The sequence below is a fragment of the Molothrus aeneus genome, chromosome 2 (assembly GCF_037042795.1).
Source record: "Molothrus aeneus isolate 106 chromosome 2, BPBGC_Maene_1.0, whole genome shotgun sequence".
NCBI classification, from domain to species: domain Eukaryota; kingdom Metazoa; phylum Chordata; class Aves; order Passeriformes; family Icteridae; genus Molothrus; species Molothrus aeneus.
In genome coordinates, this window is record NC_089647.1 from 18195779 (window position 1) to 18221151 (window position 25373).

Genomic DNA, 25373 nt, shown 5'->3' on the forward strand with positions numbered 1-25373 from the left:
TTCCTGTTTGTCACCTACTGGAGGTTTTTGTATGTTATCTATATGCTGGGAAAAAATCTGCAATGAGAGAGAGCAGTGACAAAAAGCTAAAACAAGCAAGTGATTAAGACACAAACTAGCTCAAATGAACTGGCAGTGACAGAAGACAGACCTTCAGTGTACAGAGGGGCTCTGCTGCACCACACAGAGACCTGTGCAATAAAGATGTAATTAAGGAGAAGAACACAGACTCCTTTGTAACAACACGGACTTCATCTGGTTGGCGTGACTGCTGCCAAGGGAAAAGCAGCTGTGACTTACTTTGCAGTTGTACTGCAGAAGGGACCACACTTGTGTTTTTCCATCAGACGTATTTGGTACTGGGATACACTGGTATCAGTTTGCCCCTAGCAGTTGTGAATTCAAGAAAAAGCCTGCTTCCAACACTGATTATAATTTACAGTCAATTTTTTTTCTGATGGAGATATTAATAGCCAAGCTATTCAATCAAGAGTTTTCAAATACCTTTATGCCAGATAGGTGAATATGAAAAGCATTCTCAACATAAATCCTAACGATTGATTCATTGAGGAATACTACCCTGCCTGTTAATGTCTTTGGAGCAAACTCAAACTGCATGAGACATCTAAGAGGATCCCAGCAGACCTACATCAGAGAAGTAGTTCTCTGAAGTTTCTTTATTTATAATCAGGTGAGAGTAACTCACATATTTGTTATTTCTTGTTAAGATAAGCCGTGACCTAGGAAGAGTTGTATTATCTTAGCTTAAAACCTTAAATGAGGATATAAATTTACATCACTTAACACTGATGACTGTAAACATGTTTTTAAATCAACAGATTTATTCCCTTCATCTTTGTTGGCCCAAGAAAATGCATGTGAAGGAGGGAGAGGCAGTGAGGTCTCTGAGAGTCAGCAGCACACTGCCAAGGGAATCCGTAATTAGGGGAGGCACACTGCCTCCCAGAATTTATACCCTGCAAATACTAGTAAGTAATCAGTTAAGTAAGTCACTCCTGTTGAGTGACATGATCTTACCAAATTCCACCAAACAGGTGGACCATTACGTAGGAAGTGATATGTATATACCAGTCCAGGTACTGCTGAAGGAATATATGGATACGTATTTCAAGTCTTATTTTACATATTTTTATATCTTATACAATGAAATTAAAAACTTTATTACTATGTAATACATGCCTTCTTCCATTACCAGAAAAAAGTCGACTTAATAATATGGAAATGAGTGAAAACAGCCTCTTCCCATATATAGAGAGCCAAGGTCTTTTGTCATGATTTACCAAATTTGACCTAAGTCACCTGCTGGAAGAAGCCTAGTCATGGCAAACTGTCTTTCAGCCTTGACAATTTCCTATCATTATTTTAAAGTACTGTGTGAATCAGTCAAACAATCAGGGCTTTGCACATTCAGATATCTAGGAAATTCTTTTCAGAGAAGACAGTAACACCCCAGATGGGGTAACTTCATCTACTTTTAGACTGAAGTGTTTATAAACAATGTTAATTCACTTTAAGGTACTGAAAACCTCATAGTCTCCTATACTGGTAGAGCCCTCCTCTGTGTTTTCATGGGATATTATTTGGATGAAAAATTACCTTAAACACTTATGAATTCAAAATTATTTGCTCTTAGCAAGAACTCCTGCACTATCCATTTTCCTTATTTTCTTTCTTTGTTTTTAAAAGAAATCAAATTATGCCTTGTACTAATAAAAGTGACAGAGAACTCTTCATTTATTAGGACAATTAAACATTAAACATTATACTAACATGCTCTACTAGACACTCAAATGCCCTCTTTAAAAATTAAAAATAAAAAAAAGCTATTTTTAATATTTACCTGAGCCTGTAATCTCCATTTTTATTAATGTGCATTTCATAATGTTGTGCTTTACTAGAACAAAAGCTGAGAAGAGGAACATTTTGGGCAATAACTGCATTAGCTAATCTGATACCACGGGGCTGAAATTTCTCGGTGAGGAAACAATTAACAGAGGCTTTTGGCACCACTCCTCCTCTTTCTTTCATTAAGAAATATCTGAAGACAATTTGGAAATAAAAAAAACAAGCTGATTGATGAGGCAGATAAACAGCCTAACTGCAGTAGATTTCTCCAAAGCCTCTGTTGGAGTTGATCTGCTGCTACTGCTGACTCATACACAACACCTAGCAAGAACTATTCATTTTTCTTAATGTGTATCCACTTACTAATTCCTTTAAGGAATTCCTTTAAGGAGCTTCATGATTATTTTTTTTTTCTTAAAGCAGTTTCAAGTCTGAGATCTTTCAGAGACTTCAGACACCTCTTAGGAGTTTTGGAGTACAGTTCAGGGGTAGGAATGATAAACTGCAGAAATGGTATTTTTCTGGTATCTGATTGAGTATTTCCACAATGCTTTGTGAAGCCCAACAGTCACTTTCATCAGAGCTTCATGTCCCTGAAACTCTTCTCTTCTAATCAGTTTCACAGCCCAGCTCACTACTAGCCAGATTTTTCTTAGAATGGTCAGCCAGGTGATTTGACACAAATAGAGCCCATTTGATTTTCAAGGATTAACAGATTTATGTTGAGAAATCTTACCACAGTCCATGCAATAAAGTAAGAATTGAAAAATTTGTTCACTGAGACTACAAAGCTACAACAGTGCCAGCAGGTTGGCTGCAAGAGCTAAAGTATTATCTTTGCCACCTAATTTCCATAATTTAAAAAACTTCGTTACTACAATACCATCATTATGCAGCATCCTGTTCATATGAACAGCGTTGGTGACAAACAAAAGAAAATTTCACAAAGAGTAAAGTTCCACATAATGTCACTGAGAAAAATATAATTTCTTTAAGCAGGTTCCAAAGTTACACTGATTAGCAGGAAAAATAAATAATGGTTAAAGAAATAGGCAAGTCTAATGAAGACATTGCTAACAAAAAGTATATATAAACAATGCCATATTACACACAGGTGGTATGGTTAAGACCATCACTGCAAAATCAATGGTAACAATTTTAAGAAAACAGCAGCTAAAAATCACCAAATGACACAATAATTCAACAATTTCAAATAGACTTCAAGAGGGTGGCACAGTGAAGATTTCTTTCATTGAACAATGAATTCAATGAAGAAAAATAGCAAGGCCCAAAAGCACTCAAGCACTTGGTGGATACCTAAAAGAAGATGTCTTATAGTAAACCTATTGTTCCTTCTTTTGATAAAGGCATAATGCGTTTTTGCCTTATCATGGAAGTGATAGCGTTATAAAAGCCCATCAATTCAAGGCTATCTCACAGAGGTCATGCTGCAGACTGCAATTTAAGTCCAGGCAGGAAGGATAAACTGTTCCCAAGGGTAGAGCATGTTGTATTACATACACAACACAAGAATGATTCATAAGCCTTAAGAGGTTAGGAAGGATATCAGAAGCATGTATATTAACTGACAGATATTCTCAGATATGAGGGTAAAGAACACTTTTTTTTTTTTAACAAATACAATGATAAGGAAATGGAAAAGTAAAATGTTACAAAATTAATTCCAAGACAACAATTCAATCTAGATGACCTTAGTATAAGGAAAAATCTAGTAAATGCTCTATCAAAATCAGTGTTGCATAGCCTCTGACAATATCTATTCCAGGCTAAAATAGAGTAGTAAAAACTATCACCATAAAATAAACTTCTGTCAATGATAGTGCTTATTTATCTGTAATAAAATCTCCTGCAACAAAGACCTCAGAATTTAACACAGAGCCCTTTCAGGACAAAAAACATTCCAAAACACACAGTCACTATGGATAATCTCAAAAATACTTTTCCCAGTAAGAGTACCTAATACTAAAAATTACAGAAAAAAAAATCATAGACAACTTACATGAAACTTAACTAAAAGCTACTTGTGTGCAGTATGAATTAGATGTCGAGTTCACTTTTATAAAGTAATAATATTGAAAATTGTTTAGAAACTCAACTTTAATCCTAAAACATTCTATGCATGTGTATACGCATGTGCAGAAAACAAATGCATATAGGAAATTTTTTGTTCTTTACAAATAAAAGCTCAGGGAATTGTCCATACAGCATAGTTTGGATGAGAGTTTCAGCTGGTGCAAACTCACGCTTTGCCCATTATAAACGATCTTAGTTCACATCAGCTGAGAATCTGGAATATTTTCTCTCTCCAATTCAACTTCAGTTTTAATGCATTCGTATTGACACATTTTGTTTTTTCAACCCAACAACTGTTCAATGAGATGCTGTGAGCTAAAGCATGAAGTGCAACCTCTCGCTGTTTAAAGTTACAGGCAGCTTTGTTTACAAACGTCTGGGTTTAGCTGTTGTGCAGAGTTTGAGAAGTTACCTTTCGGACTGAAGCCAAACGATTCATCATTAGAGACTCCTCTCTATCATCATCATCATCCAAGTCCAACATAGGCATACTAAAGCTATCCATAATGCTGCAGCACCTGGAATTCTCATCCCTGGGATCAAAAGGATCCACAATGATTGGCTCAGTCCCTTTGATTTCACAGCGGCAGAAAGGGCAGCCTTGGCCATCTGATTCCTACAATAAGACAAAAACGTAGATAAATTAAAAAAAAAAAAAGAAATAAAACCAGCAATAATTTTAAAAGTAGGACTTGTACACAGTAACATCCTCAACCAGTCTTTAAAAGCTTGTAAAGAAGGACTGGAGTAAACAGGAAACAGATTAACAATTATTTAACGATAGTAAATCTTAAAATGACTGCACATTTAAAGCTTTCTCTCTTCAATAGACTAAGCTTCACTTAAAAATGACTAATCAAAATGTAGCTATTATCTCTACAAAGCACTAAATCAGTCTTAATATTACAGGTCAGGAAGTAACATATTTTCTTTCAGGCATACATTTTGCTATTTCTTCAAGAGAAAGAAGGTGAGGTGTGTAGACAGAGATAATGCTTTTTATGATATACCTTTTATATTAACCATAAAGTATGTCTTTTTCATTTGATATTAGAAAATGCAGGCAAGCTTTATGGCATGCAGCTCTTCTTGGAAAAAACATATTCAGTCCATCACAGCTGCAGCATTGCCTGTATTCAGAGCACCTAAAGCTACAAACAGTTTTCTTCACATTTACATAAAAAATCAGGACTTAACTACATTTTCAATAAATTATATAAAACATGAAATTATTTTCACATATTACCAGAAAAAAAGAACTACTTGAATTTTAATTTTAAAGTGGTATGTGTTCAATAATTTTCAAGCAGCCATATTCAATCCCTTTAACTTATTTCAGAACTGTATTTTTTCTCATAACAAATAAAAAAAAAGCCTTGAGATTCAGACTACTAATGAACAAAAACTAGAGAGGTCTTTCAAGGACTTATAGAAATATTTCCATCAAGAAGCACAACATAGATTTGAATTATAAAAAAAAAACCAAAAAACAAAACCCACCAGCAAACAAAACCAAAAACAAACCCACACCCAGAAGAACCATGAAGCTTTGAAAGTTCAAGATAATTCAAAGTGAAATCAGAAATCACATGGTGTAGTATTTGCAGTCAGGTACACAGACAGCTAAAGAGATATGAACACCAAAATTAATTCTAAAAAACCTACTGATACTGAAATATAACAAAGCAAGCACTGGTCTTTGATTTCTCAGATGCAAAAACAACATTTTTTCTAGCATTATTTTTATCTTGACAGTTGCCAGTCTTACTAAACTGACAGATGATTTTACAGTTTTTGGATGAGCTGTGTCACAAGGTCATATAAGCATAAATTATTGTCTCCTGACGTCACTTGCAGGATTAGTACTGGATTTTCATTTTGTATGGAAAGACACATCTACTCTACTTTCAGCACCATAAGTACACTAACTAGTCAACTTCAGTACCTCAAAAAACATCTTCATATAGTCCTACTGAAGTAGACACGGTCAAGTGAACAAAAGTCCTCCCTCACTCTATACAACTCCTTAGAGCTTCATTTTCTTAAAAAAAACCCTTATCAATGAGGCACAGAGCTTTTAGTTTTCAAGGCTTCCTTGTACCTGTGTTCTGCACTAGCAGTTTCCATCCTTTCTTCGGAAAAGCCTTAGTAACCAAACACATCATCAGACTCATACTCAGCAGTATGACTATATACATGAGATGTCTATATTAATACACACACCTGTCCATGCCCTCAGAAAGGTTATTTAGAACATTATTAACCTTACAATACAGCCTACATGCCCATATGCTTTTAGAAAACATATACTTTTCAGACAATAGATTTCTGTAGTATAAAATGACATTTTACTCCTGTTGTGTAATACAAAAAGGAAACAAGTAAACCAAGTCTTATTTGAGAGACTGAGCCCCATAAAGGTGAACAGCTCAATCATCCTTAGTATTCTATGCAGATCAGATGCTGCTTACTCAGTTTTTTTCTGCTCAGTGAAAACATCTGTATTGCATCTCCTGAGGCATGCTTAACGAGCCATTATGCTGCCAATTAAACAACCCACCAGAAGCTCACAACAGCTGATGCTGTTACAGTGTAATACCTCTTCATTGCCTCACTAATTATACAAAAGTTAAATTTGTAATGAAGTCTGAAATGTACCTGACCAATTACAGCTGGTAGCTATGTTCTGATGAAACCTGGTGCATTCAAACATGTTAGTCTTCTGAGCCTAAAATGCTTTGTGATTTTCTTCCTGAATTCCTGTTCCATAGCCAAGTACTGGGGACCTCAGCTTCTCAAGTCTCCAGAATCGGAGCACATCACTGGCCTAAGACTGCTCCTACCACACCACCCAACAATCAGAAGCACAAAGATTTCAGTCCTTCTGCTTAGCCCTGTCAGCTCAGCCAAAAAACAAATGAACAAGCAAACAAAACCAACAAAACTACACACCTCAGAATTTTTCAGAGTTTTTTAAGTCAATGATTTATGTGGTCAGACCTCTAAGTCTGTCATTCAGAATGAAACTTGAAAGAATAGAGAAAGGGTACTCCTGAAATGAGAAACATTGTTCCAGCTCAGCAGCTGCTTAGTAGTGAAATAAATATCCTTTTGTGGTTATGCCTCAAATGGAATTTCCTACGAATTTCTGACCTATGGCCAATTTGAAAGATTTGTGTTTGGAACATCAAACTCAAATTTCACAAAGAACACAAAATTGGAAACTGAGAGTACTTCATTTTCAGGAAACCTTTATTGCTAATGGAAGAAAAACTCAAATTATACTTCTGATATATTGTGTTGGTTCACCACTGAGGTTTTCTTAATTAGGTAGAAAATGTCCTAATTAGAAAAGGAAAACTATAGTACTTGAAGACATGCCACAAATGTAAGAGTGAAAACACACTGATGGAGGATGAACTAATTTAAAAACCGGTCCAAAATGGACTAGACTCAAGGATTCTTTTTACTCTTCTCACTACATTTGTAAGCAAAGACTGATTATTAAGAGTGGAACAAAGTCCTCTCTGAGAAGTGGATGAACCTTACTTCTCCCCATAAAATATAGATACAAAAGAAGGGGCAGGGATGATGCACATTGTAAAGAGGAATGACCTCAGCTTTAGACTTCGCTTTTTAGGTCAACTACCCTGAACTAAGGGTGCCCATTCTCCCTTTTCCCAAAAACTGGTGAATCCATGAACAAGATGGACAAAACACACCAATCTGGGTCACCAGGAAATCTCAGAGTTTTTTTTGGATGTTCTATAAATGACTTTGAGAGAAGGGAGTTTCCCCTCCATTCAATCTCTTAGTCCAACAACCATCTAAAGTTATCTAGGTGTTCCAGTGCTTTGCATGCTATTAATATGAAACACAGGCATCCTAAAAGCTTAATTTTCCACAGGTCAATTCATGACCTCCACTACTGAGTGGATCCTTCTCTCATCAAAGACATCCCTACTCCTTATAAAATGCTGTCTAGTCAGTTATCCATTCCCAGACTGAATTGGCACCAAATACCCAGCTTCTACTGTCTGAGTAGGTGCTGGACTCAGGAAATAGTTTCCACTCAGCAGCAGTCAGCAAATGGCCTTGGCAAGACTATGAGTCCAGACTGCAAAGACTCCTGGAGCTTTATTTTTCACAGAGTTCTGGTTTGAAAAATGAGGACATTTATAATTTTAAATATATACATCCTTGCACCTGGAAAAGTAAACATATACCCACATTGAAAACACAAAGGTAACAGAAATCCATCCCCTCCCCACCAACTAAAGTATGACAGTACCTGCCAGGCTGTAAGACAAGAAGTGCACATAAGGTGTCCACAAGGCTCTATCTTCACGTCCTTGTCATTCTCTGCACAGATTTTACACAGTTGAAAAGTGGAACCCATTTCACAGTACAATTCATACTGCTCCTGTAACAAAAGAAAGTCAAACAATTATTTCTTTCCAATGATTTGTTCACAAAGAATATACTTCTCCAAATGCCCTGTTTTCAAATCTGCTTTACTTATTAATCAAGGAAGCTCTTGCTACTGATCTGTCTAAAAGCCACACTAAGGTTACTGAAACAGCTTACATTTTTGCTTCTTCCAAACTGTGATATACTACAATACATACCAAAATGTGTTAAAAATATCTGTGCCTATTAGATTTCGTACAGACTTGTTATATGTGCCTGCTATGCAAGGCACAAATCCTACTTTTCTTTGGTTGCAAATGGAACCAAAGGAAGGAAATGAACATATTAAGTGAAACATTAAGTGAAGAAAGGGAACAAAACTGGGATTTTAATTTCTAGGTATGAATTTAGGAGTATGAAGATTATTGGATTGGAAATGGACAAGCAAGAGGGCTTTTTTACCTACAGCAAGGATGTTGTATAGCAGTATATTAAAGTACACAATCCTTGTAAAGGAAGTATGGCAAGAACACCCTGCAGGATAACTTGGCAACAGGCATGCACAGATTGTTCAGTACTTTGCATACTTACAAGACTGACAGGTAGGTAGAACACCACCATTAGAAGAAATAAATAATAGACAAAGCTCAAGTCCAGAACAGTTTTCTAGAAATAGTTACTGTTGGGTAACTGACAGTTAAATGCATTTGGATTGAAATAAGCTTTTTTAACCTTGAAAACCAAATTTTGAAAGCCTAAAGTAAGTACCATCCAGATCATGGGAAAATAAGCAGCTACTGCTAAGTGAAGTGACGGGACATGAGGCTAAGAAAAAGAGAAAACAAAAGATAGAGCTTGTATCTGCAGCTGTAGTCAGTGTACTAAAGATGCCTATGGTGGAGCTCTAGCAAGGAATCCATCTGCAGCAATCTAGCCCTGCAGCCACTTTCATACCATCTCTTCATCATTTAGGGAGGTATATTGACAACTTTAAACCTCTTCAGTTATATATTATTTAAGGCAGACTCACATAATTCAGACTCTTTGGAATTATCATCAGAATTAGCTAATAATGTCCTCATAAATACATGTGCAGAAAAAACTTGATTAATTCAGTAGATTGATATAAAAAATAAAACATGATTGGCTTGTGAAGAACAAGGTATTCATTGACTATGTGCTGCTTCTTATTTCTTTGAGAAAAAGTGAAGATATGGGCTGAAGCATTACTCTGCACTACACAAATACCTGATAAATCTCCATTACTCGTTCATTATTATCTTAAGACTGGAGGGAAAAGATGGATGTCAGAGAAGTGGAAGTATTCAGATTGTCTTCAGGTAACTGTTTCTAGGAATTCTCTTACTTACAAAACAGATATATTTGTACTGATATTTCTGATAATATCATAGATAGTAAAGAATATTTATTTTCTAAAATACTTCTGGAGTGGAATGCACATAGAGCACCCAGAAATACAGAAGATTCAGCAGGTCATCCAAGAAACAGAAGACCATCTGGAACAGCAGTACTTGTATCAAGTCTTTCTTTGAACATATCCTCAAGTCTTCCAGATGTTTTCATCAGGAAAAATGTTCTACACAGTATTCTTTAACCTTCTAGTATTAATTTCAGCACCATTTTTAATCAAGTATTTGTCTTGGGGTGGTTATTTCCTATTACTTGACTATCAAATATTTGCAGAATTAATCACATCATCACTTAACAAGACTATAAACACAACTATATATTCTAATTTTCTCTGCAATTCTCTGCAAAGTGACTCTGTTTAGGCATTTACTTACTTCTGCTGTTTTCCCTGATCTCTCTTTCAATTTGCACCATAGACAAAGAAGAAAGGAGAAAACTGGATACCCTGGAGCAGGTATTTTTGTGATGTATGAACTTTTCCTCCTGGACTTGCCAACCAACTATACCATTCCTATTCAGGCTTCGAAACTACTATTTGATCCTGATTTTGTTTCTGTATTCCCCTTTGTTATTAGCGCAGAAAAAACGAGCTACATAAATCTGTTACATAAATATCAGAAAAACCTTTAGTAGCTGTTTGAAACACTTCTCACTTGGAAAAGGCTCACAATAAAGAAAACATTCCAAGACATGCCATCTGCATCACCATCCACTCTACAGTTTAAAGGATTATTATCCTTTTCCTCCCCAAAGCCCTTCTATCAACAGCATATTTTCTCTCTTATGAACTTATTACTCACACTTTAATAAAAGCTAATTATTACTGCTAGATGAGATACTAAGGGAAGTGACGATTACAAAGTAACTCAAAACTCTGTCAACATACCTGTGTGACTTTTATGTGATCATGTGGTGTGGGCTCACATAATCCTGTCAAATCAGGATTATAACTTCGTCCATCAGGGAACAGATAGCTGCATCACAAGAAGACTGTTATAAATATGCACATTTCTTTAGCTTTATTGGCTAAATCATACTTACAAAATTTCAAGGGGGCAGAATAAGTTACAGTAGACATTAACTAAAATAAATAATCTTTCCTCAGCCATCTATTTTATCTTTTGAGTGCAACTGAACTGCTACATATTCATTTTGACACATGCTCAAGTGTATTTATAAAAGCAGAGGAAAGATTTTGACATCACTTGGATAGCTACCACTAGCATGCATCTGAGCTTTGATAAGCAGATAACCTTCTAGGGGTAGCCCAAAAGAGTATTATTTCAGATCCTTGTTTCACAGTGAACTCATACTTCCTAGTGGTTTCCCACTGGGAGCATCATGCTCAGGACTCTTTAGACTATTTCAAGTAAAGCTGCAGAAAAGAAGGTAACACATTGTGTGTATCTGTATTATGATATATATATATATATATAATATTATATATGTCACAATAATATATATGTGCATATCTCTGTATATTATGACAAGAATCTACACTGAGAACTTCTGATGCACACTGGACATTAGGCAAGAACCAATGGGAGCATTTCAATTGTGTGGGAAATTAACAATAGATTAAATGAGGGTTCATTCAATTCAATTGTGTGGGAAATTGACAATAGGCTAAATGATATTACAGCAACCCTAAGATTTCTGTATTCAGGTTTATGTTACCTGTAACTCAGAAACAGCTCTTTAAAGGTCATATATTTTTAAGTCACATTCTGAAAAAGTTATAAGGTACAAAAATATCACTCAGCATAAAATATTCTCAGCTCCAGCTTTTGTTTGCTTAGTTTTTGTCAGAGAGAAACACTACCAATATAAGTGTGTTTTTATTACAGGTATGAAATCATCACACCTGAAAAAAAAATACTAGACTGTGTAGGACGGAGAGAAATTACAAGACTGCAAAAGATTTATCAATCTTTTTTTTCTTTTGGGGATTGATCAATTGCCTTTCCTTTTTCTTTCACATTATATATATTTACATTGGCTATACCAAAACATGTATTCCAGTGAAAAGATTCTGACACCAAATATTTTTCTGTTACTTCAGCCAACCTAGCAAAAATGTACTACGTCTCCCTATAAACTTACATTCTCTAATAATTATAAATCTTTTCAGTAAACTATTAAAATGTGGAAAATGTTCTGGCTGCACAATATATAAAAAAGCAATTACATAGCTTTCAAATCATTGTCCACATTTGGACACATGAGTAACTGGAAGTAGTAACTGTTCAATAAGCTTAAGTGCATTTGGGACTCTTGGGGGGCTGTGGGGGGAAGGAGGGATCAATGCAACAGCTGTCACATTTTAATTTCTCAAGGAATTTATTTGCTACGAGATACGACTTTGGTTAACTTTCAGTAACCCTGGTTAATGGAATTAACTAGAAACAAGTGTTTTTTAAATGAATTAAATAAATGGTCCTTAAACTCTGAAAGAATGCTAACCACCATATGCAGTTTCTCGGTTTTAAACATCTTTAACTACCCATATAAGCATATAGGGAACAAGCAGATGAGGATTTCATAGCCATGGTAGCTGTAAGAATTGGTACTTACAATCCTTCCCGGCTGCCATCAATCAAAGCTTGAAACAGAGGCTTATTGTGAGGTATGGTCTGCAGTATGTTCCCATCTCCAGTCACATAGCCAATGGCCCACTGGCCTAGGCGAGTGCAACTCAGTCTGAAAATGTAGCTTGATAAAAACAGGATGAATGAAAAGTCAGTGTAATTCAGAGTTCAGCAAAAGAAGTGAAGATAGCAATTATGGCCTCTGGTTCAGACACTGAATTAGGTCCCTGAACATTTAGGTAAGATTCCCAATTCTACCATGTTCTTTCTAGAATTTTAAATCTCTTCTACAAATTTAAGTCTCTTCTACACTGTCAGTTTCTCATGGGCAGAAATAAAATAATAGTAGCTGCCTACCCTCTGCTTTTTATCTGCTTCTCTTTTAGTTCTCAGAGTGAAAGCTGCACATTCACCCTGAGCAGTTTCACTCAGACATGTCCATAAACCTCTTCCATAGGACTATATGATATGATCCAGTCTCCATAACTACAGCAGACACCTTTTGTGCATGTGCAGGCCAATCACCTGAACAAGTGGATGGAAAAATATAAAGCCTCTTTAAGTGCAACAGAAACAGGAAAGATGAATGATAAAACCTGCTCTACTAGAAAATGGTAATTTCTTGTGAGCCTGTGGAGGTGAACAAAAGAAATACCACTCCTGTTTCAGAAAAATCAAATATTAACTACACAATTGGACTTAGATTTAAATACTTCTCTGTGTTACAGGTGATAGGTGAGAGTATACATAATGTAGACAGAGAGCACAATCAGAAAACAAGGAAGATTACAAGCAACAGGATTGGGCATGTATAGAGCTTCATACTAAAAATTTTACTCCCTTTCATGTCAGACACCATTTCACATGCAAAACCTCACTGAGAAAAGCATCTCACAGTGAAAGACCACAAATTCAATTCTGTATTTTAGAGCAGCTTTTCTTAATTACACATCAATATTTTATTTCATTCCAAACTAATATGAGACATCTAAGCCTCTCTGAATATTGACAGAGCTCTTACAACCTTCAGTAGGGCCCACATTACACTGAAGTACTAACTATTCATCTGAACAGAATCTTGCAATTTGCAGGATGTTTCAGTCAGATTAAAGAAGAAATTTCACTTCATATCCCCTGTTTCCCATTCCAGCATTTCACCTAAGCAACTCAGAAAGTAATTTTCTGATATGCAATAGAAAGCAACCTTAAAACTGTCTATTCACAAGGAACATAAAAGCTACATGGGGTAATTTTTCTATCACAGCATCAAGATCAATAACAGAGAAAATACTAAATGTATCAAATGCTCTCAAAATCAACCTATTTATTTGACTTATGTAGTAGTGTCCATGAGTATCAAGCTAAAAATCAGCAGTTTTCTGTTGGAACCACAAGATTTTTGTATGTATGAACTTGACTACTAGGGTAACTTAAGATGCAGTATACTATTTGCTGAAAATTGAAAGGAACAAAGTACGGAATGCGGGTATAACTGTTGGTAGACTTCATTAACAAGTTTAAAAGCAATGCACTTTAACTATGTGCTTCTGCAGAAGCTTCAACAAGGAGAATTAGGGAAAAAGCTTCATAATTGTAAGATAAAACTAGCAAAATAAATGGTAAGTAATATAGGATTAAATCCATTATTGATTTTCTTTTTCTCCCAAGTGAAGAAAAAACCCAGGACAACAGTGACATAGTGGTAAAAGCTCAGTGCCACTGAGCTTTTACTATGCACAGCACCACATCAAAAGTATTTAAAAACTCTGCATGTCATGATCTTTAATCTGACTGATTGCTTTTCTAGGTGAAGAGTTTATGACATAGAATGATACAGGCAAAGGAAAATGAAAGATATGAAACACAAAAGGAACACAAAAGCACAGATTAAATTTATAGCTTGAATGTTACCATGAAAGATGTTAAGATGATTCTTGCTTTACTATTAAGCAAAAATTCAATGTCAATTTTGAACATCAAATTATATTTTGAAATATGCTTTTCAAGAATGCATTGCTGGTTTTACCTGATTCAGAAGAAGAAAGAAAAAGTGATTTATTTTCAATTTCTTTCTGTTTATTTTTACATATTTAGACTTTGGTGTGCTAATATGATATTTTTTTGCTTTGCTTCTTCAGTGCGTCAGTGGGTGTTAAATAAAATGCAAAAATATGCAAAATAGAAGTATGAACCCAGCATAATTATGTAGGTTCTGAGACAGCAAGTTTATTTGGAAAGCAATATACAGTGAAACCTCTCACCTCCCAGGTTTAGTGCTGTATTTCTGCAGCCTTGCTTTCACTTCATCATACGTCAGGAATGCCATATATCCAGGATGTGTCACAGCTAAGAAGTTCCAATTCCTTAAGATTGAGCCCCATGGCTACAAAGAGAAGACAAACAAGTAAAGGGACTAAGCCAGGTAATTCTGTATTTCTAATAAAACTCAAGTTTGTGAGTCAGAAACACCTGAGGTGTTTTAGCTTCAGCTGAAAAATACATACTTTTCCTTTATGTTTGAATGGTACAAAGGACTGTCCTATATATCCAAAGAACACCAAGCACAACTTTTTGGATAGAGATTTTGAAGACCCTGGATTTAGGAGACCTTCTATTCATAGCTACATAAAATATTTAACATCATATTTAGTTAGAACCTGGAAAGTATGACTCCATGAATGGTTTAATAAAAAACACAATTAAGCCTGAGACGACTTGATAGTTAATGATAAGTAACATTAACAAATGAATCATAATACAGCTGCTAATTTGAGCTGTCATTCCTTTTTTTATCCTCTACTTCTTGATTTCTTCAGTCACCATAATGGCATTAAAGCCAGAAAACAAAACAAATACTGATACTTCACCTGAATATTTGCTAACCTGAATGCAAAAGCTTCAGAGAACTCAGTGAAACATGCCTGATATGCTATCACTTAAAAGAATATGGAATAGTCCATTACTGTAAATGAAGAATGATTTTTTAAAGTAGTGGATTAATACAGATATATAAATGTCCATTGCCAGCATTTGGGAAGTCAATAAACTGACTCTGATTAGTTTGCAGATTTTTAATCTATTTCTCAGAAGATCAAGGCAGGTGAAGTTAAGTGACACAAGACAAGAGTCTTGTGTTATTATGTGCGCTGCAAATTCCCTTTAAAAGAATTTCTAAGGGCTAATCAGGCAGAGATGAAATGCTAGTGTGACATGCTTGAGCAGATTATCCTAACAGTTCTGCTTAAGAGTGTTACATTTCCCAGGCAAACCCTAGCCACTATCTAAACACAGATGAATACCTGTTCATTTTAAAATTAATACCTTATCAAGTTGTACTTGTGGAATAGAAGACAGGTTTCAGCACAAAGGCCATAAGAAACCTTAAATTCTCCAAAAGCAAGGAGGAAAAAAAAAATAATTCCAGTCCTAGATTCAACACTGCATCCTGTCAGCTCCTTCAACAAATTCAACAAGGCCAAGTGCAAGGTCCTGCATAGGGATTGAGCAATCCCAAGCACAAGTACAGGCTGAGTGGAGAATAGATTGAGAGCAGCCCTGATGAGCAGGACTTGGGCGTGCTGCTGGATGAGAGGCTGGACAACCCAGCAAGGTGCACTCTCAGCTCAGAAAACCAGATGTGTCCTGGGCTGCACCCAGAGCAGTATGGCCAGCAGGGCAAGGGAGAGGATTCTCCATCTCATCAACTCTCATGAGACCCACCCCCAAACAGCTTCATCCAGCTCTTCAGCCCTCAGCACAGGAAGGACATGGACCTGCTGGAGCAAGTCCAGAGGAGGGACAGCAGGATGATCAGGTGGATGGAGCACCTCTCCTATAAAGACAGGCTGTGAGAGTTGGGATTATTCAGCCTGGAGAACAGAAGGCTCTGGGGAAACCTGGAGCAGCATCCCAGTACCTAAAGGGGTCTACAGGAGAGCTGGAGAGGGACCTTACAAGGCTTGGAGTGATAAGATGAGGAGGAATGGTTTTGAACTGAAAGCCTATAGGTTTAGACTGGATATTTGGAAGAAATTCTTCAGTCGAAGTGTAATGAAGGCACTGCAACAGGTTGCCCAGGGAAGCTGATCCACAACATTGCAGCTAGAGGAGCTCTGAGCAACGTGGTCTAGATGAAGTGTGTCCTTACCCATGGGAGGGGGGTTGGAACAAGATAATCTTTAGGGTCTCTTCCAACCCAAATCATTCAAAGGCAAGAATCCATAGCTTGCCTTGTGAGCAGAGTCGTACCAGAGCAGAAGTCCTAAATGGGACAAGATTTGCTCCCTTTCTCTTCAGTGGAAGTACTTTCACATGAAAGGACATGTTAAAGTAACAGTTCCTGCAGAGCATCCAGATATTCTGCTGTGCTAAGCTTCTCTCTGGTCAGGGAACACAGTATTTAAAGCTGTGCATACATACAATGGGGAGGCAGGGGGAGCAACTTCACTTTCACAGGATCTCCATAAAGCTGAGTCGTGCTTTCTTTTGTGAATAAACACCATTACAAATGCAGCTTTTCTGTAACATAACCCACAGTTGGCAAAACAGTATTTTGATTACTTAATTGGGATTTTCTCTCAGTGGGTGTATGCACACATAGTTACAGAAGCTGTTTAAAAACTAGAGAAGTAAAATGTAACCTCCTGGGAGAAGTTCTCAGACCAAGTTCAGTGCAAGTTCAATTCAACAGTTACGAAGCTTTTGCACCTAATCTGTTTGGCAAGACATATCTCTCTGCTTCTTTGCTGAATTAAAAGTTAACCCTTACCAGTCATCTCTCTTCACATGTATCAATACTGCTGATCCCCTTCTTCTAGCACAAGGCACAGAAATGAATCAAACCAGCAGTGGCCTCACAAAGAAAATAAGTGACCAATATTTGTGGTTCAGTTAAAAAGAGACTAGTGACACCATTAACATTTGCAACTGTGACAATGTTTTGACTCAGAATGGAGAAGAGATAATCAAAATCAAAACTCTATATACTAAAATCATTAATCCCCTCCTGCCAGATTTTACTATTAACTTCATAATGGCACCCTTTCCCATAACAGCAAAATGAGGACATCTAAGCAACAATTAGCACAGGGCAATGCGGAAAACAGAACAAACATCAACCCAGGGTTTGAAGTAAAGTTGATAATTTGAACATATCTCCATCTGGCTAAAGAATAATGATAATATAGGTTGGAAAAAGACCTTAAAAATCATCGAGTCCAACTATTAACCCAGCATTGCCAAGTTCCCCACTAAATCATGTCCCCAAATGCTTGATAATCCCTTCAGTGAAGACACTTTTTCTAATGTCCAGTCTAAACCTTTGCTAGTGCAACATGTTAATATAGAAGACTGTACTTGTTTACCACTGTACATGGTAAAGAAAATAAATTATCAAATAAATGTTTGTGTATCTCAATGGTTTCTATATACAAAAGAAATATTCAAAGTGATAAATTTCAGAAACAGTACATCTAATATGTACGCAAACCAGTACAGTCTTCTATATTAACTAAAATACCTAAAGTATGTTCTGTAGAAGAGACATGAGGTTAAAATAGACACATAACATACATTAAAAGCTTATTTCAGATAAATAGTAATACAATTAATGCTATTCCCAAATATAGTTCCTTGTTGTAAAAAAGCATTAATAGTAAAAATATGTTAATAAAGAAAAGAGTTAGGCCTATATTTAGCCTAAAAGAAAGTAATATGTAACTGTCCTTATGAGTTTGCAGAAACACCTCATATATATAGATACAAATGCACAACAAAAACACAACTAAAACTCTGATTATCAGGAGGTCTACATTTCTAGGAATGTATTTAAAAATAGTGAAAAATAAGTAAGTAGCAAACAGCTATTGTAATAACACTAGATGCGTGCAGAAATGAAGCAGGTGTTGCTGGATGCTTTCAGTTTTTCAGATGTGTGTGTTGCTGCCTCTAACACCTCTGAAGGACTAGAAGAAATGCACAATTTATTTCTAAACCGCAATGTTTTAGTTCTTTCAGCTTTTTTAAAAAAATCTGCTTCCTTGCCTCAGGGCACTAAGCATCTCAAATTCACACAATTATCTATAATTTTCAAATCTTACCTGAAATAATCTAGTGAAGATATCAAATTCAAAAATTGAAATGTAGTCATTGCAGGTCAAGTCAATAGTAGATTTAAGAGCCATTGCTTCCAAACCAGAGCTAATCTGATGAACTTCATGAAGGCACTGCCTGAACACCTTCCATGGCACTATAGTTCTGTTAAATGGGTAGAAAGAATAAATTCAATGAAATAACATATTTAAGACTTGATACCTCATTTAGACATCAAAACTGAACTTTTAAAGGAGTGAACTGTAACATTAATTTGGTTTCTGTATGGAGGAAAAATACCCCTTCAAATTAAGTTTTCTGAAAGCAGCCTAAGCAAATACAAGAATGGCTTACCTTCCTTTAAACACAGCTGAATGTCATTTATTTCAAATGATAAATATTCAAGTTTCTTTAGGAGTACCACAAAAAGAACAGTGCAGAAACCAAAATACCCTACTAAGCAAATGTTGCAAACAATCTCACATCCTTTCAGAGATAATGTAAAGGACCTATTCTATGCTTGTAAAAGAAATCCTTTCTTCACAGCCTCCCTTCCCAGAATGATAAGCATCAATTTAAGATCTACAATTATGTGATTTTTGCTATAGCTAAAGCTCTTGAACAGTGGTCAAGTAACATGACAGCAATCAACCAGATACCACTAGGAGTGGTCCAAGCCCTGTCATAAGCCACGACAGTTACATTAACTTTAATAGACAGGAAATTAGAATTATCCTTCCTAACACAGAAAGCCATGTTCTGTCAGATTCAGTTTTTATTTGCACAGTTGAAGATAATGCATGTTAGTTATTTTACCAGCCAAGTATGTGTATTTGGAAACTGGCATGAGGTTGATCACTTTAATGTGCTCTATCTTAGCACTCTCAATAACAGCAATTCTTCTTGTGTCATTAGGGTAAAATTTTGCCAAGCCTTAACAACTCTTAAAAATGTTCTGCCACACATTGAGATCATATTATATGATATTTTAAAAACATTTTAATTAACCAAAATATAATCAATGCATAATTATTCAGGACAAGATCTCACACGTTCACAGTAATATTTTGTTAATAACTGCTAAATCAACAAAAGACACAGGCCTCACAAACTCAGTAATATTTCCTGCAAATTATATTAGTTCAAACTGCCTTAGCTTTTCTAAGTATTTTCTCATGCAGAAATATAAATTACTTAGTATGATGGGGGGAAACCAACTGCATTACGTTTGTCGTGTGTAACAAATACTATGCAGTTATCCTAAATTAAAACAAGCAGTAATTTTAAGTATAACTAAAGATACAGTCCTGTATTTCTATTGCATAAGATATTCACTGCATTTTTAAGTGCAAAGAAATGCATTTGTTACATGCAGGCTTGTATTGAGAAAGTCATAAATGACAAAATGAGAAGTTTAATAGATCTCAGCAGATACTTTCATCTGTATATGAAAAACAGGAAACCACAAAGAGCTGAAGAGAGATACCACATCAGATGCCATTTATGAAAGAATGCTGATCAAATTTTCATTAGGGTAAAGAGAGAATAAAATATTGCATTAAATTCAGACCAAAAAAATAGAAAAGTCAGTGCTTTTGTGGTGTTAAAGTTGTCTTAGATCAAGCACCTACTGCTTATTTACCTCCTGTAACCATGGCTCCAAAATGTTTTCTGATTCTCTTTATAAGCCACCCTAAATGGTTACAGCACTGGGATCATGCTGAAACAGAGTTAGAAAATTTCAGGGTTGGCTGTGGGTTTTGTGAGCTTTTTGTTTGATTGTAATTTGTTAGGGTTTTCTTTGCAGGAAGGTATTAATTTTATTGCTTTGAGTTTTTTTAAAGGTTAAGACAATAACCCTAAAACAAAAAAAACAATAGAACATTTATCAGATATGATCACAGCCATACTACACCTTAACAACTGGTTATTCATGCCTTGCACAAGACAGTTTCCTAGATGCAATTAATAAGTAGGATCTTTGGCTATCTATTCACTAACACCTTGCACCCCCAAAACTCCACCAGCAACATAGAAAACAAAAGGCTTCAGAAGAGTATCTTTTTAGGGCTCTGTTGGCTAGTACTTTGACTAAGACAGAAACCAGATGCTGGAAAATGAGTGATTAGCTAATGAAATAACATGTAAAGATATTTTTTGGGATTTCTCCAAGAACAAGTGCTTGGAATAGTGGTGGCCCAAATTTAAAATACACTAAATTCAGCAAGCCTTTTTTCTCTGCAGTTTTGGGGGATAGGTCTTTTATCTTCTGCTTTCTTTAAATAAAGGTGTGAATTGGTTGTTGAAACCTGTTAACTCCTTTTTCTCAGCAGCTATTTTATAGAGTTATCATTCCTAAATACTTTGAAACAGCATCAGGGATTATTTCTCCCCCAGTGTCTCTCTCCAGTTTACCCACACATATGCTGGGCTCTTTGAGACCTTGCAGACAGCACACACCCACTAAATGCAGGTGTTACTGAGTCTTCTCAAGGGGAAGGTTTGTGCAGTGTCCTCCCCACCTGCTCCTACACCACTGAAACCCGGTGACCTTTCAGGCACCCTGAGAAACACATCCTCTGGTACAAATCTGGGAGGGGTCACAAGCATGAAAGAAGCTTTCAGAGATGGCTGGCAAGTTGAGTTTCTGTCCGAATTAACATTTCACTGCTCCTGCTTTCTTGTGTTTTAGGGGATATACAGCCTTTGAAGGCACCTGTTCATGACTGAGTCTGAAGAGTTATTTTAATTTGGGGTTTGGTTGGTGGCAGAGGCAGTGGAAGGGGAAAGAGAACAGGATCAAGGTTGAGACTGGGACTGTCCTAGTTAATAGCATGTTTAGATTGTTATTTAAATATATACATATGTTTACATGTATAAAACACCTGTCCTTATAGAAAGAAAAAAATAAAATCTGTTTGCAATGAAACCACTGTCTGCCACATTCAGCTCCTGAACCACAGAAGGAATCTCCTATAAATATTTTCAGGGATCTTTGTAATATTTGTTGCATCATGTCCTAATGATACCTTGTGCTAGAGGCTGGCAGATATTCTCCACATGCCTCATGCTATTAGGCTGAACCTGTGGACACTTGTCTAGGAGATGAGTCAGTCAGCTCTGCCTCAGCCCATTAGAAAGATGTGATTTGACATCCTGGTAACATTACTTGTCTACAGAATTAGGCTGAGGAAGTGCAGGTCTCAGAATTTCAGGTATTTAATTGTAGTTACATAAGATATCCCTTGTAGAGGAAGTGCCCATGACTGACTCCAGCTGAGACAATGTTCTGGGGAGTCTCTCACAGGAGAGGATGGCACTAAACAGTGACTGCACTTCCCTCAAATGTTTGATGCCCAAATTTTACAGCACTACTGCATATGCATACATTACAAACAGATATACCCAGAACTTTGGTAACAATTTCTCTTTTTATAATACAATTTGAGGAAAAGAAAAATCAGACTAAATTACACGTACATACTGTTACTGTGCTCCATGGTAATTTATTGCAACCCTCTATCAGCTCAAAAATCTTCAGAGAGATAATTTTAGAAGGCAACAAAAATATGAAGAAAGCCACAGTGTACATGATGTACAGCAGTAAAAGAATAGAAGGACCTTTTCCAAGGAAATCCAAATCTCTACCTGCCAATCTTTTAGGAAAGGATTTATACACAACATGTCCTTATACCACCTTTCCTCATCATTAGAGTAGAAGCAAGCCCATGACAATTCAAGGAAAGAAAACAAAATAAAACAAATTATCCTGAAAAATATTTCCTTAAGAGGCTTTCTGTGCATCTCTTAAACCAACTAAACTATCTGGATCTTGGGATTTACCCTGGGATTGTTTTTTAAAGAGTCCTGTCAAAAACCATAAAATAAGCCATTTCTCCTTTCAAAAACACTAAAAAAAGCCATTTCTCCACAGGCCTCTCTAAATGACACCATTTCTCTCCCTTTCTTCTGCAATAGTACATCATATTTGAAAAAACAATGAATTTTAAAGTGTTCTAACTGAAACAGAAGATTTTAAAAACACTGCTATATAGGATGGTATCTATTTACTATTGTTGGCACACATCAAAGCAAAGTATGACTCTATAATCTCAAAGACAGTGTTTTAAACACCACCCACACAACTTCCATATGCTTAAAAGAAAAGGATTAGTGTCTATCATGTGATTTGCAAGCAATTTAGCAGAGGAATTTAGGTCCTCTCTTCACTCCTGTCCTGATCATGTGATTTTCTTAAACTCCCCAATGTTGTTACATTATTAAAAAGAAAATACATTAAAATAAACCTGGAGATGAAGCATATATTTCCCGAGCATGAAGAGTACAGTGCTTGTGTAAAACTGCAGAGATCCAGCTATCCTGGAATGTCAAGTGACACTGCTTCCATTTGAACCAGAGCAGACCACAAGAATGTCTAGGGAGGTAAACACGTACCTGTATAACTTACACTTACAGTGAACATTTTTGTCTGCAAGCAACTCTCTCAAATGCTGCCAAAAAATGCACCATGAAAAGGCCATTACTGTTTCCAGAGCAATCTCAAAAATATTCAAGCAAATACTGACCCAGATAGAAACAACATTCTTTGTAAATCTGCAGTGAGCAATGTGGATTTTGACTTATCACCACTGAAAACAGCATTTTCTTAAGACTGCTGCTTCAGTTTTAAGCGAGAGGCCACGTTTCCACTGCTTCTGAACTGCAAAGAAAATAATTGACACACAGAAGGCTTGAGAAGTTGAGTCCTAAGGGTAAAAAGGAATTCTGCCATATCATGCCAGTACAATTGCTAAATAGTGATATCATTCCCAACAAATACAGATGAATCTAATGAGAACAGAGAAGCTAAAAGAGAGAAAATCAGCCTTACGAAATGGAGAAAATATACCACCTAAAAATGGCCACTTCCAAAGCTGTGCAACTGGACATTGCTAGAGAGACAGCAAGTTCCTTAAGACATACAGGAACTCTGTATTCCCCAAGTGTCCCCAAAGGGATACACTTCTCTGTATTTTCAATTCTGATTTCTAACCACAAACCCAAAGCACGCTCATGCTTTTGCACATCCTTTTATAATTAAAACGTTGCCTCTTCTGCCTATCCAAGGAGAATGTGTTCTGTCTCACAATCTCGTGTGCCAAGGATCAGAACTTTCTTTTATCTTTTCTACATGCCATTTTACCTTATTCTTAGTTACCCAGGACAGCTGTGAAGACTGCTCTTTTCCATTTTCTAATCCTGTCTTGCAACTTTCTACTGACTTGCTCTTCTTCATAACATTACCTGTTGCCTTATTCAAACTTTTTCATCTTGGCATTTGTAAGAAAGAGGTCTAGAAAGATTCCTGTCTCCAGAGCACCCAGAGAAGAGTGCCTTTTGTTTCTAGCTCAAGTTTAAACAAGTTTATCAATAAGGTTGTGCTACTGCTCAGCTGAAGAAGGAAGCACACTCCAAAAGCCCCATTTCTGTTCCTCTCCTCCTCTTTAAAAGTTGCTAGAACACCTGTCTTGACAGTGATGAAGGTGATGGCATTTGTATCACTGCCCCTTCTGCTTTCATCTCTGTCTTTGGCTTCCCTTTACACTTCAGTTCATACTCAGATTTGAAGCTCTTTGGGCCAGGACCAGCTCTTCAGTCTGTTTAGGCAGTAATGGGGCTCTTGGGCACTATCAGCAGCAAGATCAAAAAATCAAGTGATAAATTGAGGGGGTTAACAAGGTGTGAAAACTTAGCTTATCTGAGGTCTCTTGAACTTGAAAACTGAACTAAAAAAATTTAACTGTCAGATAAGTTGTGCATTGTGGTCTGCCTGTTTTACTGCTTCTTCTGTGAACCCAAACCACTGAGACTGTGTCTGCTCGATCCTGAGCCAAAAAGCACTGACCACAGCAGAACCACAGCTACTCAAAGTTTAGAATATCAATTTGAAATGCACTATTTAACTGCTGTAGAGAAATCAATAGCCACATTTTTCATAAATTCAAAAAAAAAAAAAACGTGTCAGGCCTCATCTGGAAATAAGTACAGGAATATTAAAATAGTAATGTCTCTGATACTAACAGTGAAAGAATTTCTATTTCCTCAGCAACTAAAAGGTGGGAAATCAATTTACCTGAAAACGATAATAAAAATGCTTTAACATTTTAGAAGTTCCACAATAAAGAACAAAAAGCTTAAAAGTTAAATGAATGGCAGAACTATGGAAAAAATTAAAATCTAAGAATATTGACATTTTGCTGCTGATTCATTCTGCAACATGAAGACAGCCACAAATCACAAATTTGTGTAACAAATTTTAATAGTTACCAAGCCCTGCATGACTTCTGTAGTTTTCAAATTCAGAAGCTGAAAGATCTGTTAGGTCATCTTGCCTACTCTCCTTCTCAGCTCAGGCTTGCTCCCTGTGGCATTTTGCGCATTTCTACTCAGAAAAAAACCAAACAACTGTAGAAGATGTAAGGTGCTATTAAAACGAGCGAGAAATCAAGAGAAATTCTCATCAAGCATTATGTAGTAATAAAATGTTGGTAATGAAGATGCTATCAGATTTTGTTTTATATGCATGTTTACAACCCATTGGGGGGGTTACTAAAGTATCTGTAAACAAATATAACTGCTGATTACATGCCTTACAATTTCACAGTTGCACTGAACATTACTGCTTAGCCATACATGTAACTAGCACTTGCTTCAGCACAACTATAATGGTGAACCAGGGGTGAAGATTCACTCCACTGAAACCATTTGCTCCAATCATTGTACTCCAGCAATCACTACACATTCAAAAAAATCACATCTGCTCAACTTCACCACTTTCCTGCTTTGACACTTCAAGTTCTTTCTGCTATGGATAAAGCTTGTGCCAATTTATTT

General features: G+C 36.3%; 1 protein-coding gene across 2 annotated transcripts in view; it reads right to left on the reverse strand.

Annotated features, from left to right (window-relative positions):
- The window catches only part of CBLB (Cbl proto-oncogene B), a 129078-nt gene that overhangs the window by 30811 nt on the left and 72894 nt on the right, over positions 1-25373 (reverse strand). For both annotated transcript variants that reach the window (XM_066572021.1, XM_066572022.1), the window contains exons 5-10: positions 18488-18644; positions 14651-14772; positions 12376-12513; positions 10688-10775; positions 8252-8383; positions 4373-4576 (exon numbers count right to left, since the gene is read on the reverse strand). In XM_066572021.1, coding sequence (XP_066428118.1) covers positions 4373-4576; positions 8252-8383; positions 10688-10775; positions 12376-12513; positions 14651-14772; positions 18488-18644 — 841 coding nt within the window. The remainder of the gene's footprint in view (positions 1-4372; positions 4577-8251; positions 8384-10687; positions 10776-12375; positions 12514-14650; positions 14773-18487; positions 18645-25373) is intronic.